Source organism: Pelobates fuscus, chromosome 11 (assembly GCF_036172605.1).
Source record: "Pelobates fuscus isolate aPelFus1 chromosome 11, aPelFus1.pri, whole genome shotgun sequence".
NCBI classification, from domain to species: Eukaryota; Metazoa; Chordata; class Amphibia; order Anura; family Pelobatidae; genus Pelobates; species Pelobates fuscus.
In genome coordinates, this window is record NC_086327.1 from 73,052,087 (window position 1) to 73,070,934 (window position 18,848).

The 18,848-nt window shown below is 40.2% G+C and overlaps 1 protein-coding gene across 4 annotated transcripts in view; it reads right to left on the minus strand.

Annotated features, from left to right (window-relative positions):
- The window catches only part of LOC134577564 (epsin-1-like), a 149,213-nt gene that overhangs the window by 71,715 nt on the left and 58,650 nt on the right, over positions 1-18,848 (minus strand). Inside the window, exons 4-5 of one of the 4 annotated variants that reach the window (XM_063436366.1) lie at positions 11,025-11,149; positions 4,739-4,810 (exon numbers count right to left, since the gene is read on the minus strand). In XM_063436366.1, the coding sequence (XP_063292436.1) occupies positions 4,739-4,810; positions 11,025-11,149 (197 nt within the window). Of the gene's footprint in view, positions 1-4,738; positions 4,811-11,012; positions 11,150-18,848 lie in introns of all 4 variants that reach the window. The other 3 variants (XM_063436365.1, XM_063436368.1, XM_063436367.1) reach the window with 3 other exon arrangements.

Genomic DNA, 18,848 nt, shown 5'->3' on the forward strand with positions numbered 1-18,848 from the left:
TAAGCAGTATTTAATATTGCATGGCGTGTTATAAAAAGCACATTTTAGGTTTTTTTTTTTATCGCGGAACATAAAATAATTTCTGTAGCTTGGGGTAACTTCCCTGGTGTCCTATGTGACCTAGTTGTCTCCGTCCGGTCCATTGCTTAATGCGGGTTGGGTGTAGTATGCCGTGTGTGCTGCGTGAAGGCTGATAGTGTTATGTTTGAGCAGTATGGCGTACACAGCCTAGTCCGGGAAGTTGGGCGATGAGTGTCGTGCGTAGGTGACATGTTCCCTGTAATGGGATGTAATGTCGCTTAGTGCCTTGCTTAGTATGTCGCCTGTCTCAGTAGATATAGGTTTTGAGATCCCTGCTCTAGTACTGTCAGGCGTGGGGGAGGGTAGTGAGTCATGGCCTCACGGCCGTCTATTCTAAGGTGGTGAGAGTGTGATTCATCATCTTGGTAACTAATGAACATTTTAAACGTGAAACATTTAAGGCTCTGCATTGAAAACTGAGAGGTTATAGTGGGAGAGTAAAAACGGTGAAGCAAAAGTTTATGCATTAACGTAAAAGTCCTTAGGGTGAGGGTCCCGCCCGTGCGTTCAGGTTGCTGCCGTAACAGGTTGTTCCCGGGTCGGACCTCGCGGGACGAAGGGGATTACCCGATCAGGGTTCCATGCGTGTGTCGAGGCTGTAGCACTTTGGGTTGCAGTAGAATTTAGAGAGTCCACTGGCAGCCCCAGGGCAGGTAGTAGCGCTTTTGCTTCTGTGAGGGTGCTTACTGTGTGCTTTGTGTCCCCGGTCTGTATCATTAGGGCTCTGGTCATCAGCCACTTGTAGGGTATATTTTTCTGCCTCAGCAGTGTGGTGAAAGGTCGAAGGGACCGTTTCCAGGCGAGTGTGCCACCAGTTAAGTCCGCGAAGAATGTAAGATCCATTGCTTCAAATCGATAGGGTGCTTGTCCCCTGGTTGCCGCCACGACCGCCATCTTATCTTTATGGCGCTGAAGCTTTATAATTAAGTCCCTGGGTGTTCCAGAGGGTGCCATAGCAGGTTTTGGGGCGCGGAAAAAGCCCTCCAGTTGCGCCGTTTTGGCCTGACGTGGTGGGAGTAGTGCTGTCAATAGACGCCTCAAAATGTGCGGTAGTTCCTCCGCTGGGGTATCCTCCGGGATGCCCCGGATTTTCAGGTTATTAGCCCGCTTTGCGTCTTCGAGTGCCGCGAACCGGCGCTCATGTTTATCATTTTGTTTTTTGAGACCCTGTATTTCCAGTTGCAGCGCCGCAAGTTGTGTGGCTTGGTTAGTCGACTCTGCTTCCAGGGCTCCCATTCTCCCTGTGAGGCCATGGATATCGGACCGCAGGGCCGCGACATCGGATTGTAAGGTGCGTTGGAGGTCGGCGAGCAGTGTTTTCAGCACCGCCGTCGTTACTGGCGAGGTATCCTCCTGGTGAGTAGCCGGTTTCGGAGCCGGTTCCGCCGGGGAGTCTGCTCCGTCTTCTCCCGAGGAAAAGTCATCGGAGAACTCCGGGTATGTGTCCGGATACGCGGCCATTTTGGGCCTAGGCGCCCCCTGTGTTTGACGGAGCATTTCGACAATGTTAGGGCCCGATCTCGGGATCTCTTGCCTGGACTTTTTCGATTTCCGCCCCATTATGTGGTTCCGGAGCCTGGCGGTTCAGTAGTATATATCAGTGCCGTTCAGGCGTCACCATTTGCTGAATTTCTGTGAATTTGGGCCTGATTGTGTCGGAGCTCATGCCCCATGCGACTTTCTCTCTCAGTAGCTTGGCTCCCGGAACTCTTTGCTTTTAAAATAATAATTGGGAATCTCAACCCCTGATATTTTAATAAAAATTATTACATTTCAATAAATTTTATAAAATTATTTTTAATTAATGAAAATTAATAATAATTGATCCCCATAAATAACCTCACATAGTCCTCCGAGAGTGGGTTCGGTGCTCCATGTTAAATATTTAAAAATGTGCAACTCTTTACATATACAATAAAACACAGACTAACTGTAGTTCTTAACTGGATAGTTGATACAATTACCACCAAAAGGTAAGTATTAGAAGAACGCTTACAGTTTTAAAATTTGTGGAGTTTTTGTGGTTTACATTTTTGATTGAGAACTCTGGATTGACGTAAATTTTTGCTAGTTTCCCTGTTTTTTCCCCACGAGAAATTAAATTAATAAAAATGAACTAATCAGAATAAAATCAAATACTTTACAGATGGCTGCTTAAGTTTGAGCGATTTCACGCAGCCTACCTGGCACCACTCAAGCCTCTGTTGACTGAGGCTTAGTAGTGCCAAGTTGGCTGTTTGGTTTGTCCAGGAAGGACAATATTAGGCAATAGGCTACACCTTTATCAATAAAGCTCTTCCATTATTGCAACGCAACTCCACTAAGTGAGTTCTGTTATGCATGCGAGCATCTTGCCAGGACCCACCCATGCCAAAAGCTCAAAATGTGCGCTCATTATCATGTGTGTGTGTCTGTGTGTTGGAGGGTGTGGGGGGAACTAGGTACTTGTTTATCTGTATGAAATGGTGGAGGGGCAGCAATATGGTAGATCACCATGAATTCAGGCTGTGAGTTCAGGAGGGCACAGTGGGAAGGGTATAATAGGGTGCACTGGAAAGACTATAAGAGCACATTAAGTGGCATAAGAGGGCACAATGGGTGTTATAATGTACCAAACTAAGTTATAAGGGCACTTAGCAGAATGGAGAATACTGGAGAATATATAACATTGCAACCTGAGTGGTAAAAGATTTCACACTTGGAAGTATATAGGAGAGCACACTGGGGAGCGTACCTAAGAATGCACAAAAACGAATATAAAAAGGCAAAAAGGGAGGTTATAAGATGGAGCACCGAGAAGGGTACAGAAAAGCACAATGGGCGAGTTTAAAAGCTCACTGTGGGGTTATAAGAATCCCCACGTAGGAGGCTTATAAAAAGGCACTCAGGAGAGGGTAAAAGAGGGTACTCCATAGAGGTTAATAAACAGACACACTGGGTAGAGGGTTACAAGAGGGCACACTGGGGAAGTTTCAGCCATTTTGAGAATTACATTAGGACTGCTCTACGTTCTAAGAATGCAAAATGTTCATATATGTACCTTGTAAAATTCTCTAGAAGAGATCAGTTTTTAGATCAAGGAGATAGGACTATCCTGAGCTGAGACACTGAGGTTTCTGTAAGCATCTCTTTAACCAAATTGTGTAATGTACCATGATACCAATATGGCTGCTGTAGATAAACCAAGTAAACTAAGAATAAAAACTACTAGTTTTGCAATACCAATACACATAGGTAATCACTCATAATAAAGAAATAATAAAAAAAAAATAAAAAAAAAAATAAAAAAACTGTCAAGCAACCTATTCTAGGATGGATTATGAAATCGTATTTTTGAAATGGTATCATATTTTATGTATTTGTCAATTTGTTAAAAACGTAAAGCGGTTTTTCAATGATAATTTTCCCTTTGGAAATGCCATGGTCAATTCTTACAGGCTGAAATACCAGAATGTTAATTTGTTTATATGGCTATGTATACATAACCAGATGTACATACAGTCAGTCAAACACGGTTCTGAAAAAAATAGTGCAAATCCTAAGCAATGGAAGTTAATATTCTGACAGGGCCTTTCGTGGCCTTTGGGAGGAAAAGGCAGAAAAAGAAGTTGTCCCCCTTTGTACCATTTGATCGAAAACATTTCAAAGTTTTTGTATATTTTTATTTCTGTTAAACTTTACTCTTACATTTAGTTTTATCAATTTGACTTTATGTGCCCTTATTACTGGGAATTATAAAGTGGCAACATATTCTGCAGCACAGACAGACCAATACAAAAGTAAAGTGGGCCCTACCGTTAGATATAATCTAGGCTCTTTTATACCAGTGGAGTTGACTTCCTAGGCCTTTTGTATTCAGTGCTCAGCCAAATAAATAAAATCTAACATCACAGTGCTTTTTAATCTTATTTTGCAGAAATGCAGTGAATCATGTTCGTTATTTTAAACAATCACTTCTATGCAATGTTTCATACATAGTACATTAGTAAAACTTTTTTTTCTTTAAATAGAATTGCTTCACTTTTAGGTTTACCAGAAAATGTGACATAAAATAAAGATTCTTAGCTACAGTTGAAGGAGTAATCTAAGCACAATAACCATTAGAAGCTCATTGTCTAGGGACGTAAAAAAAAAAAAAAAAAAAAATGGCTGGAAGACCTCTACAATTACAAACTACCTGCCTCCTCTTCATCTGCAGTAGAATGCATTGGGGCAGGTTAGAACAGGCCTCTAAACATATAGATGCAATCCAGATTGAAGAGAATCACACTTGATTGTGTGGCAGAGTGCATCCTATATGCAGCTCAATAGCTGGCAGGCTAGGACTATAACTATGCCAGTTATTTGTCATACTCCTCCAAGGCTGTTTGACTAAAGGGGGTTAAAAAGTTTGGAGGCATCTATGATTATATAGCACCATACCGCTACAAAGAGCGCTAGTAGTTATGATGCTTAGACTGCCCCTTTAATTATCAAATCTAGCCACTGTTCACGCTCTTCATCAAAGCAATTGGTCAGTGCAAAGAATCAGAAAGGGATTAGTTGGGGTTAAGGAGCCCTAACCCAGCAAAAAATGAGGAAGATTTAGAAAATTTGCTGTTATGGTATTGGGTGTTATGATTGTTATTTTAATTTGTACCAAACTCATGAGCTCTACCTTGTCATGTTCCTCTTTGCTCAAGTTAAGTGCAAGCTGAAGCTGCAATTCCTCTTCAGGGACAGCTGGGGGCTGGGAAAGAAAAACAAAATAAAAGCACAGGACACACCACAATGGTGGGAGAGGGAATAAATAAAATAAGGAAATGGGAAGCAAAAACAAGGAAGAAAAAAAAAAAAGACCATTCTACAATGTATACCGCAGCTTCTACTTTAAAGAGATAAAATAGAACTCCCAAAGCCCTGAAAAAAACATTGCTCAACAAATTTGAATAAGGTTTTTTTTTTCACGTTATATAAACAAGAATTAGTGTAAAAATAAATTTAATTGCAACAAGCTTGTGTGGATTTAAATTTAATACTTGGAATAAAGAGTGTCATTCATCTCTATAATCATATATGCATAGGCTGAAAAGAAACATGCGTCCATGAAATTCAGCCTCTCTCAGATCAATTAATTAAAAAAATTAAGTGATACCGTGGCATTAAAACAATATAAAGACCAAAATGCAGATTTATCTGATAATGTTTTCACCAACAATTGGGTTATTGGCAAAAGAGAAAGGTTTTATGGAGAACAAGAAAAATTGCAACTCATTCAAACCAGGAGGTTAAATTAATCGGCACTATGCATAAGGGGTTAAAGGGACACTATAGACACCAAAATAACTTTAGCTTAATGAAGCAGTTTAAGGGTCTAGACCATGAACCTGAAGTTTCACTGCTCAATTCTCTGCAATCTAGGAGTTAAATCCCTTTTGTTTGTCCATGCAGCCCTAGCCACACCTCCCCTGGCTGTGACTCACACAACATGCATGAAAAATAAATAAATAAATAAATACATTTTTTCAATTTCAATTTGATGTAACTTACTTTAAAAGTGATTATTGCCTGCTCTCTAAACTGAACTTTAATCATACACAGGAGGCTTCAGTGCAGGGGATAATAGAATATTAAAAGGACGTATATACATTAGCTGACTCTTTACAGGAAGTATTTAGGAAGGCTGTGCAAGTCACATGCAGAGAAGTATGACTAAGGTGCATAACAAAGTGATTTAACTCCTGGCAGAGAATTGAGCAGTGGCACTGCAGGGAAATTATCTATACACCAAAACTGCTTCAATAAGCTAAAGTTGTTTTGGTGACTATAGTGTCCCTTTAAGAACAGGACCAAAGGATGGATCAGATAATTTAAGCACTTAAAACCTTGCTCCTCCAGCAAATAATCCTCCTGTGATTAATTCAGATCCCCTCTACCACCACTGAGAGGTGTTATAAAGGGCCTACCTTGCATTTATGCAACCCACCTACTTTTGCAGAACATTCTAAAGAATGTAGGGAATTTTTTTTTGTATTCTTTATTTTTGCTGGTGAGATATACGGCACAATAATCAAAAGACATAAGTGCAGTACAATACAAGGTTGAAGGTTAACATGCTGTCTTGGATCTATACCCATTTTTAAATTATGCATAATAAGCATTTCGGTTGGACTAAAACTAGTTTACAGTAGAGTGTGCGTATGTCACGGTAACCCTCAGAGGCAAGTATAAGCAAACAGATCAGATCTATCACATTTGGATACATTGACAAGACCTGGTACTAAAAAAAGGCATACTAAGTATGGTTCCCTAGTGGAGACTGTATATTGTAAGCAATATAGTTATCAATGCAAGAAACAGTTCCCCTAACATCCCGGACGGGGATATTAGGGGAACTATTCCTAGGAATGGCACAGTGCTTTGGTATATTAATGTCCCATAAAAGTCACATGACCTGTGGAGGCCACTTCTACAAATCCACAGTAAAAGCATGAAGCAAAGAAAATCTAGTACGAATGCAGCAAATAGATGAAGACAAAATCAACAGTAAAAAGACACTGTCAATATGGATCTGGTCGAAAAGAGCAACCTCTGTGATGGCCTCAGCCCATTATTTCTGACACCACTAAATTAAATTCTCTAATCCCTACCCATTATGCAGACAGGGCAAAGGCCTTTGACAAAAAAAGAAGCGGACAAATTTAAAATATCTTGCATTGAATTAACCTTCCTAGACGCCATACTTAACTTTTGTCTCCGTCTGAGAAGAAAGCTATGGAGAACTAAGTGACCAAAGCCTTAAAGAAAGGGATTTATCCACAAGTCATCCTCTGCAGCTGGGACAAGTTTGTTTAACTACAGGTGGTTAAACTAAATTACTCCCTTTCCATCACCACAGAAAGACTTAACGTTTCACGAAACTTGATCTTAGAGGAGCATACAACTTGGCGAGTGTTTGACAAGGTCATGAATGGAAAATGGCCTTTAATACACTCAGTGGGCATTATGAATACACTATAATGCCTTTTGGTTTTATGTAATGATTTAGCAGTTTTCCAAGAAATAATTAGTCACATACTTTGTAAATTTCTCCAGTCCTGTGTCACTGTATATTTGATATATTAGGATGACCTGCTTATTTCCCCCCCTGATCTTACCTCCCATTTTTTACAATTAAGTCAAGTTATCACCGTGTTGTTAGAACAATGGGTATAATGAATACTGGTGTAATTTTGACAAGTACTGAATTATGTTTCTAGGCTACATAATTTCTTTGTCTAGTTTCTAGATGAATCATGATAAATTATCTGCCATTGCAGACTGGCCCATCCCCAGGGCCTTGGATCTATCCAAATGTTTATTGGTTTCCCATTTACATGTATAGATTAAATAATTTTATTCCACCATCTTGTCTATTACAGTTCTTACCAAAAAGGGAGCTGACACATTTCACTGGTCGTCTGCAGCTTTAGAAGCTTTTTAAAAACGTAAAGCTTGTGTGTCAACTCCTATGCTAAATCACAAACTTAGTATACCACACACCGCACTCACTTTGGAATCCAGGTGCTTATCACAGGCCAGGGTTGACAAAACCCAGTTTAGCAGATAAAATAAATTCGGTTCAGGCACTCAGGATTGCAGGTTTCTTGAAACATAAAGTGCAATGTTTCAGCCAATACAGAAGTCTTTATTAAAGGACCACTATAGTGCCAGGAAAACAAACTCGTTTTCCTGTCACTATGTAGTCCTTAAGTGCCCCCCATCCTCACAGCCCCCCTCCCACTGGACTGAAAGGGTTAAAACCCTTCAGTCACTTACCTTTCTCCAGCGCCGGTGACCTCTTCTCCTGCCGCGCACGCATTCAAACTGCCCATAGGAAAGCATTACTTGATGCTTTCCTATGGACATCAGCGTCTTCTCACTGATTTTCACAGTGAGAATCGTGGAAGCGGCCTCTAGTGGCTGTCAGTGAGACAGCCACTAGAGGCTGGATTAACACTCAAAGTGAACATAGCAGTTTCTCTGAAACCGCTATGTTTTCAGCTGCAGGGTTAAAACTAGAGGGACCTGGCACCCAGACCACTTCATTGAGCAGGAGTGGTCTGGGTGCCTACAGTGGTCCTTTAAGCTTTATTAAACTTTTTGTTCTAATAAACCTGCCTACCTGCAGCAATCCTGAGTGCCTGGACCTAATTTATTTTAACTCCTATTCCAAGACATCCCAAAGACAATAAACCTTTCATCCTGGAAGTGGATGCACCCAAGGTTGGCGTAGGGGGCATTCTTTCCCTAACCCCCCCACCCTCCCAAACTTGTTTCTTTAAAAAAAAAAAAAAAAAATCTTGAATGATGAAAAGAATAGGACATTGGCAATAGAGAATTTCTTGCCACAGTTCTAGGTCTTATGTAATGGAGACACCTGCTTGAAGGATCAGTCTCACATATACCTATACAGACCATCAGAATCTTATTTATATTAGTGAGGCTAACAGACTATACTCTTCGCAAGCTAGATGGTCTCTATTCCTATGCAAGTTTAACCATATTATTACCTACCGTTCTGGTGCCAGGAATGGAAAAGTAGATATTCCGTCCATACATTTTAGCTTTGATGTAGACAATTCTCCCACTTCCTTTGCCGATTCCCGAACATTTTTGGTCTCACCTTTCCATGGACTTCACTGTTGACTTACTTCATTCTAACCTGTTTAGTACTATGTTTGTTCGATACATTTTCAAAAATTGGCCTCTTCATGCCTCTTCGCAAACTTTCATGCTCTGCAGATTGAACCAATGAATTTGTCTGCGACATCATTCAGTTGCATGAGTTAAGAACAGAAACAAGGGTACAGGGAGCCAGATCACAGAATTGTTTTCAGAAAGGAGATTAAAAGTTGGGCATCAGACTCTCTTGCTTTACTGCTCATCACCCACAGACTAATGAGGCAGTTGAGAGGTCAAATTAGTCTCTGGAACAGTACTTTGGTTCTTTCATCTAGGTTAACCAGGATAGTTTATCAGATTTGTTGCCTTGTGCCGAATTAACTAGAAACAATGCAACCCGTGATTTTTTGGGGTAAAGTCCATTCTTGGTAAATTTTGTGTTTCACCCCACAGTTCTTACTGTGAGAGTACTGTTTTGGGTATCCCAGCCTTTAACAAGCATTTGGCTGAGTTACAGGTTTTATGAATATAGGTAAAGAACCACCTAGATCACTCAGGGGTGTTCCAAAAGAGATCGGCTGACTGCAGGTGCATTGATGAACCTTCCTATCAGGTGGAATATCAAGTCTGATTGTCCACTTGGAACATTTATTTTCACGTTTCTTCCCCATACGTTGGACCATATTGTTTTATCCATAGGGTTAAATAACATAAAACTTGAAATTACCTAAAAATCCTTTAGGCATTTTCTTACTTGTAATTGTTTTTTTCTAATGCTCCTCCAATTCCTTTTCCTGTTATGGTGCATGAGCAATATGAAGTTCAATGCATAATCAAATTTTACAGTATCTAGAGGCAAGTTGCAACATTTGGTTAATTGGAAGGGATACGGTTCAAGGACAGAGCATGCATTCATGCTGATAGTGCCCAATACACTAGTTTTTCTATTTACAACATTCCAGTAAACAGAGAGAGAACCCCAATGCAGGTGGTTTATGGGGGAGAGGAGGCTGTAAAATGTTATGCCAGGCCCACTGCATAAAACTGGCACTTCTGCATCAAAACACACTAAGAACCTCTAGTTATAGCAGTAGTATTGGCGCACGTGTGTACAACATGATTTCCAGAGCCACAGTATTTAATGCCAAGTTTGACACACCCACGTCAAAATCCAGAGCACTTACCAAGAATGATATTACTTCTCATTTCAATTTACCATTACAATTGCATCAATATCAGTATCCATCTTCTCAGATTGATGCAGCCTCATCAAACGCATGAACAGATAAGTTAATTCTTTTAGCAGTGCTACTGGTAATAAGTTGCAGCCACGTCATTCTGGACCCAATTGTTCCACAGCCTTTCCCCCTTTTATAAGATTTGATACCTTGAGGTTTTGTTTGCCTCAGTTCTGCATCAGTAACCCATGCGAACTGCAACAAAGGGCCTGGCCCTATACATATATCTTTTTGGTTAGGACTCCGTGCTCTTTTGTGGTTTTTGGACCATTAAGCTTATGATATTGATTCAGATTTAGCCATTTATCTGACCCTTGCTAGCTCCTGACCATGTCTTTGCCATATCCATTTACTCATGATTCATCCTGTGTTTGAGAACCAGTCCTGTGTTAGTTCCGGATTTGAGGATTTGTTTTCCTAGTTTCCCTGGCCTGAATGCATTGTTAACTTATCACTGCTATTTTTATCTCTTATTTTAAGCCTGGCCATTCTAAGGTACAGTAATACACCCCTATAATATTCCTCCTGTGCCTTATTTTAGGTTGTAGCCATTACCTTGCTGAGGATCCTTTCAGTATTCTGACAGCTGGAAATAGAGGAGTTATTTCAAAATCAGTAATTTTGTCTAAGATTTGCAATTCCATGATGAATTCCTTATAAAGTTATGGCTCAGGGAATAACTCTATATTAATTAGAAAATAAAAGAATTGCATGGATTTTTATACATCCGTTTTTTTATTTTATTTTCAGTCTCTTTAAAAATAAACTTTTTGTGGTAGAAAAAATAAATAAATCCTGATGTAATGAGAAGAAAACCTTTGTAGTAAATGAAAAACAATACTACGTTGTAAAATAAAAACAGACTACGCAAAGATTACACATTAAAAACTGAAATACAATGAAATGGGTTGGAGCTGGTTTAACCGTTTATAGGCTTTTCTAATGAGTGTCATTCCATGATGTATCACAAACAGGTTTACAAATATACATACGTATTTCTTTATGTTGCTTCAAGTTCAAATACGTTTCTCCTTCTTCTTTAGAATTTACCTTTGCTCTTACCTGCTCCGCTTCTTCCTTGCTCATAGCCAGAGCCAACTGGAGCTGAAGTTCTTCCTCACCAGTGCTCTGAGGCCAGGCTTGCTCAGCTTCTGTAGCTGGGTTTGCAGTTGATGATGCAGAAGATGCTACAATAAAAAGGGAAAAATAAATACAAACAAAAATGTACTGTAAAAACAAAAATCTTGCTTAATGTTAAGCAATCTAAACAACAAATTGATTAGGTCGTTCCACTGAGAAAAGCACACATTTGTCAAATTACATTTGGTCAAATTAGAACCCGATACTTTAGAATTTCATAATTAAAACTAAATAGTGTAAACATGGCAGTTTCATACAATATATAATTTTATATTAACACACTGCAAAGACTGCTAAAAATTCCAAGTCTCCAAATTTCGTTCACAAAAGCAAAACCTTTCATTATTGTAGAATATCAAATCAAATCACCTATAAGGATACCAGGAATGTAAATGAAACCAAACATAGGATGACACAAAAATATTATTGCAAAAATCAAGATACAAAACTCTTGATTCAACTACATGCTACAAACGTAATCAAGGTTCTTTTTTTACATTTTTTTTCAATCTATTTTTATACATTGATAAAACCCAAGATCTTTTTACACTTTTGTGGTGCTTGTGTTTAGCTGTAATTTTCCGCTCTCTCATTTACTGTTCCCAAACAAATTATATATTGGTTTTTTTTCAGGACAAAAGGGGCTTTCTTTACATACCATTATTTATATAATCTCATGTAATTTAATTTTTAAAAAATATGATGAAAAATTGAAAAAAAATACATTTTTTTTACTTTTATGTGAAAAATCTTTTACTCATCTACAAAAGCGAATGAAAAAAACTGCTAAATAGATTCAAAATTTTGTCCTGAGTTTAAAAATACCCAGTCTTTACATGCTTTTTGCTATTGTTCTGCATGTTATAGGGCTATAAGTACAAGTAGGATATTGCGGTTTCAAAACATACATTTTTAAAATGTATCAATAGTGACATTGTAACACTATTATCTGTCATAAATCGCTGAATAACACCCCACATGTACATATTTTTTTTAAAGTAGACAACCCAGAGTATTCAATATGGGGTATGTCCAGACTTTTTTAGTAGCCACTTAGTCGCAAACACTGGCCAAAGTTAGCGTTCATATTTGTTTGTGTGTGAAAAAAGTAAAAAACTAAATTGAACGCTAATTTTGGCCAGTGTTTGTGACTAAGTGGTTACTAAAAAAGACTGGACATACCCCATTTGCAATACCTTGGGTTGTCTTCTTTTGCAAATGGTATGCCATCATGGGGGTAATTCTCATTCCTGGGCTACCATACGCTCTCAAAGGCAACGTAACCAACCTGGCCATTTTCAATGTAAAAATATTTGACCCTGTAACTTTCAAAAACACAATAAAACCTGTACATGGGGGTTACTGTTATACTCAGGAGACTTTGCTGAACACAAATATTAGTGTTTCAAAACTGGAAAATGTATCACAACAATTATATCATCAGTAAAAGTGCTGTTTGTGTGTGAAAAATGCAAAAAAAGTCACTTTCACTGACAATATCATCGGTGTGATATGTTTTGCTGTTTTGAATCACTAATATTTGTGTTCAGCAAAGTCTCCCGAGTAAAACATTACCCCCCATGTACAGGTTTTAGGGTGTCGTAGAACGTTACAGGGTAAAATGCAGTGATAGCAAATTAAATTCTCTGGACTTTCGGCTTGGGTTGGCAGGCAGGTCCCTTAAATTGCAATCAATAAAATAACTTAATTCTGTAAAAATATTACATAAATACGCACGTAGAATTTAAATATATATGCATATTTATATATTTGAAGTCTATGTGTATATTTATATAATTATTTATGTAATTTTGTATATGGACATATGAATAGTTCATATTCTTTTTATTTATTTATATATACATAGATATATATACAATTTCATTCTAAGTGTATTTTGATATAAATATATATAATAATATCAAAATACAGTTTGAATAAAATTTCGAATAGATATATAATTTTTTTAAAATTTATATTATTATTATTTTTACATGTTTAATTTAAATTACTTTTTATTTGTATTTTATAATAATATATATACAATATATATATAGTTATTATATATATTATATATATATATACACGTGTGTAATTTAATTATAAGTGTATTTTTATATTAATATATGTACATATTAATATAAAAATACACTTAGTATGACATTATATATATGATATATAGACATATATTACAGGGAGTGCAGAATTATTAGGCAAGTTGTATTTTTGAGGATTAATTTTATTATTGAACAACAACCATGTTCTCAATGAACCCAAAAAACTCATTAATATCAAAGCTGAATATTTTTGGAAGTAGTTTTTAGTTTGTTTTTAGTTATAGCTATTTTAGGGGGATATCTGTGTGTGCAGGTGACTATTACTGTGCACAATTATTAGGCAAAAAACAAATATATACCCATTTCAATTATTTATTTTTACCAGTGAAACCAATATAACATCTCAACATTCACAAATATAAATTTCTGACATTCAAAAACATAAAAACAAATCAGTGACCAATATAGCCACCTTTCTTTGCAAGGACACTCAAAAGCCATGATATGCCTCCAGCGTCGCAGATGCGCCTCTAGTGGCTGTCCGGAAGACAGCCACTAGAGGCTGGCTTAACCCCAAATGTAAACATAGCAGTTTCTCTGAAACTGCTATATGTGCATCTGAAGGGTTAAAACCTGAGGGACCTGGCACCTAGACAACTTTATTGAGCTGAAGTGGTCTGGGTGACTATAGTGTCCCTTTAATTCTGTGCATTAAAGGCATCTGTTGAGATCACTGGAGGTGGATCAAGCTACAAGGAGAACTTGGCCTTGGTTTGAGATCTAAGTAACTATCCTGTTTTTCTTTATCAAGTGGGGAAGAGGGGGATCATGCCAGCAAGGTTTTCAATAACCAAAAGCATTGTTTTAATGAATTGATGTTATCAGAGGGCAAAGTCAATGCATAACTAGCCAAGGTCATAAACTGAGAGCAAAATACAAACAGTCAACACACTAAACTGCCAGGAATCCAAAATATGCCAAAATGACATTTTATATTGTATACAGAACTGTCCTGATTTGGCTCTTCCAAATGATGGTCATGAACATCCACAGAGGAGCCAATGAGCACCTTGCATGTAATGTCTCATCAGCTTTCTATTATAAAATCAGATAGTGTGGGAAGAAGCAGCCGCAAAGAGCCTGCAGGTTGCACGGAAACAGACAGTCAAAAAGAGTGTACAAAAAAGAGCTCTTTAACTGAATTGAGACTGCATATATCCCACATGACCCGGGTAAATGTCAAAATGTTAACAACGGGTTGTAGTAGTTATGGAGCTTAGAGTTTGACCTAGGTTCCAACAGAATTACTGGGGAACATTCTAGTTCTTGCATTAATTTTTTAGCCAAGATTATTGTGATGAAGAAGACTTTCGTCTCAATTCTCAGTTCTAGAAGAATATCAGAATGAGGTTCAAAGTGTCAATTATTGAAGTGTAAAAAATAAAAAAATAAAATAAATTTGAGAAATGGAAGATTTCTTGATTTGCAGAAGTAATTAAATGACACCTTCCTCCAAACCTCTGTCTATAAGCATATCTAATTTAACCCCTTAAGGACCAAACTTCTGGAATAAAATGGAATAATGACGTGTCACACACGTCATGTGTCCTTAAGGGGTTAAATGCCATACAATGGCTATACTATTTTCAGAACTTGTGAAGAAGCTAGTGGCTTGATAAACTTTTTAGTCAGAAGGCACTCCCAATATCAGTATGAAATACAAGACATTACCACAATATAACAATGAAACCGTATTTGCGCAATTCAATGTCAGCAGACAAGAGTACTTCAAGTAAAAACGTGTGACTGAGCTCCAACAGTCCAACCGAGTACCTCCACCAAGTCTGCTTCCTCATAGAAATCAGGTACCCTAGAGCACTTCAGACCCAGTCGCTGAGGCTTGTACTCCCAGAACTTTGTGTTGTCTAGTTACTGGAAGGGGAAAGAGCTAATCACTGCTCAGCACCTTGTTCCAGCTTGTGGAGAATTCAGCGAGGAAAGTCCTTGTAAGGACTAGAACTTCCAGGACTGTGTGTCGTCCAGTCCCTGGGAGGGAATAGAGCAAGTCCCCTATCCTGTTCCAGGATGGAGAGGCTGGCAACTGTAGCAGAAACGCAGAGGTTTCCCCCGGTTCCAGCTAGGAAGCGGTCCTTGGCGGAGATACCCAGCCGGGGTACAGGGAGCTCAGGTACAAATGGTGGCAGCGTTGGGACAGCTTCCTAGCCGAGAGGAAACCAGTGTATCTTCGGGGACACCCACCTACGAGAAGTGGGGATATGGAAGGTTGTGCCGTATCCCACTTCGACGCAAGACTCCAGAAGCGGTTACTGCACTGTATTGATGAACGCCCGACCACCAACCAACGCAGATAGGAACAAATGGAGTTAAGGATGCCATTCCTGGGAGAACAGCCATTAGAGGACTGGGTACTAGAACTGGAGACGCTGGTCATGACGGAATTGTGGCTGGATGACTCATACCGGGCCTTGCAGTGGCATGCGGCAAGCCTCCACTCGTGATGGTCGAGCACATCGCATGCATTGAGAGAGAGGACTGCAATGGCCCTGGTCTTTTGATCATGGTATGGCATTCGGAAACCCAGACAGTTCCCGCTTCTGATACATCCATGATGAGAGGAAAGACAGCTCGGGCATTATAGAGATCGCAGAAATTCAGGCGGATCTGACTTTTCTGGCTATCCGGGAGTTGGAGTAGGACTATGTATGCCTGTTTCGCCAGATAACGCCGCCGGTCTACAAAGTGATGGAGCTCATTAACTTGGCAACCCAGGGAGAGGAGCGTGTTGTCCTCCATCCCCAGTGACCTCCAGGGATGGGAGACAGTCAGACTCACTCCCCAGCAGCAGAGTGTGTTCCAGGGAAGTGAGACAACCGGTCTCACTCCCTGCGGCAGTACGTACAACAAGGAGCGGATAGTTCCTTCCTCCCTCCCCAGCAGCCCTGTGTATCCCAGAGAGAGGAAAATTGCATCCTCCACAGCGACAACTTGGTGCATTAGGAGTGGATTATAACAGTCTCTGTAATGGAGCTCCCTGTACCATGGCTGGGTACCTCCACCAAGGACCGCTTCCTAGCTGGAACAGGGGACAAACCGCAGCACTTCTGCCCACAGTCGCCGTGGCTTGACTGGGGCCCTGTAACCGCTCTTTACTGGAGCCAAATGGGGAGTTAGCTCTAGACACCCCCAGGCACTGGACGAAACTCCTGGGAGCTCTGGTCTTTACAAGGACTTTCTCTGTTGTATCCCCTGCAAGCTGGAACAGCAGACACAGGAGTAAATCTTCTTTCCCTCCAATACCAGGACGACAAACACTTTTGGAGTGTAAGCTGGAATAGCATTTTAATGGAGGCACACTCGTCTTTTATGCAAGTTTCCCAACAAGGGCGACACCCAGGTGAACCTTGTTGGGCACAGGGATCCAAACTTCCAAACCAATAACACCACATTTACAATGTAAGGCACTCCCACACAAGGTAAACAATCCCTCCCCTCTGCTTGGGAGATAATTGAGTTAATTACTGTATCAAATCAATTATCTCCAGGCAGAAAAAACACATTTTTTAAAAGTCCCAAAAGTACCCCAAAACACAGCATATCCCCATAACACATCCCCTGTTAGCCCTGATCTGGGTGAACAACATATCCATAAATCACCCAGATCAGAGCAGGGGTTCAGAAATTCCATTGAAGTCATTTATTTGACCGACCGCAAGCATGGCCCCATGTCCAAAATAGTTCCAGAGAATCAGGGCTTGTGGTCGATCTAGTTCGATAGTTTGAAAACGAACAAACTACCGAACAGAGTCAAAAGTCTTACCCTGGAGCTTGTTCCCTTCCTCCAGAAGAATGACCGCACCGAACAGTGCTCTTCTAACTGGTATAAAACCGAACGAAGACGATGATGGAAGTCCAACGGTGTTCGGGAGTTTCTGTAGCCGATTTTAGTTCCAGGAGATTCATGCCCGAACACCGCTGCCTGCATTCATGCGAACAAGATGGCCGCCACCTCGTGGTTGCTTAGAGGAAATGAGGCCACCCATACTAACAATTAGAACACTGCGGTGAGAAACGTTCCAAGTTGTTAATAGGTGTTAACAAGCTCCAGGGTGGTCTCTGTTCATGCGGTTTTTCGGTAAACTAACCATAGAATCCCAATTGCCCGAACAGAGACTTTTTACAATATTTTTCACAGGGTCCATAGTCTGTGGGCAGGAGGCTAGCAAGAAGGCTCCCTCCAGGAGCTTGTGGCAAACTCAGGTAAAAAGGGGAGTTTGCCACAGTCTCCCTTCCCAGAAGGACCCCGGATGTACAAACTGGAGCTTTTGGCAGGAGGCCATTTGGATAACTGAACCTTTTGGGTTGACTAACAGACCCAGAGCGATTGGAGGTCCGGGGTCTTGTTAGTCAACCCAGGAGGGGAAGAGATGTGACAAACGCTCCTTCCCATGAACGTTTGCCACAAACTCCTGGAGGAGTGTGGAAGCTGGCCTCCTGCCCACCAACTATGGTCCAGGTCTGAGACAACGTTCGGGAGTTATAGGTAAAAGAGGTGGAAAACCACAAGGCACTAGTGTACACAAATGTAATATAAAAGCAACCTGCTCTATGGAGAAAGAACAACACTGGTAAACTGTATCCAGAATAAGGTGGAGAATCTAAGACCAAAAATCACAGACAATGCATAGCGTAATATAGTTTTTTTCTTTGGTTTTGGTCTTAGATTCTCCACCTTATTCTGGATACAGTTTACCAGTGTTCTTCTTTCTCCATATAGCAGGTTGCTTTTAAATTACATTTGTGTACACTAGTGCCTTGTGGTTTTCCACCTCTCTTACCTACCTATAAGTCTAATTTGGTGTATTTGTGAGATACACTAGGATTATCACTCTCACCAGTGTCTTTTCACTTCTAGTGTTTTCTGTTTTGTTTTTTTATATATCGTTCGGGAGTTAACCTGCCTAGCCACTATTAGCAGCTTTACTTAGGTGCCCCTAGTTCGGCACTATCCCTTCATTCGAATGGAAACAAATGCTAGCTCTTTGGCGGCCGTTCGCATCCTCAGCGGGAAGTAACCGCGACCACTATGGAACTAATTTCGGCATGAGGACTTCGTGGTTCCCCGGTCATCACCTCAGCTGCGAATGTAATGGAACCGTTTTCGGTATGAGGTTACCTTGCAGTTCCCTGACAACTTGGTCCAGGGTTTTGAACCACTTTGCGACCCACCAGGAGAGCGCTTTTTGGAGGGAAGGTGCCTGAGACTAAGGGGAACAAACGCTACCTGAGAGCCAGGCGGAGCACCTGAAAGTTGACTGGCAAAAGCACCAAACACTCTGGAACTATTGTGGGCATAGGACCACTTATGCGGCCGGTCAGAACTTTAACACTGTGACGTTTCCCCCTACACTGCATGGATCTGGGCGCTATTTGGACAACTTGAGTGCTCAGATCAGGGCTATTTGGGATGTATAATATGTGGGGTTACTGTATGTTTTTATTATGTTTTGGGGTACTTTTTATGTTTTGTGTAGGGCTCTAAAACAATTCTCCTGGGAGATAATTAGCTTACTGGTCTTTAACTCCATTATCTCCCAGGCCCAGAGATTCCTGGGATGGGCTTGTGTTGAATACAATGGAGACACCATGCTGGGGTCTGTGCCTAAAAGGC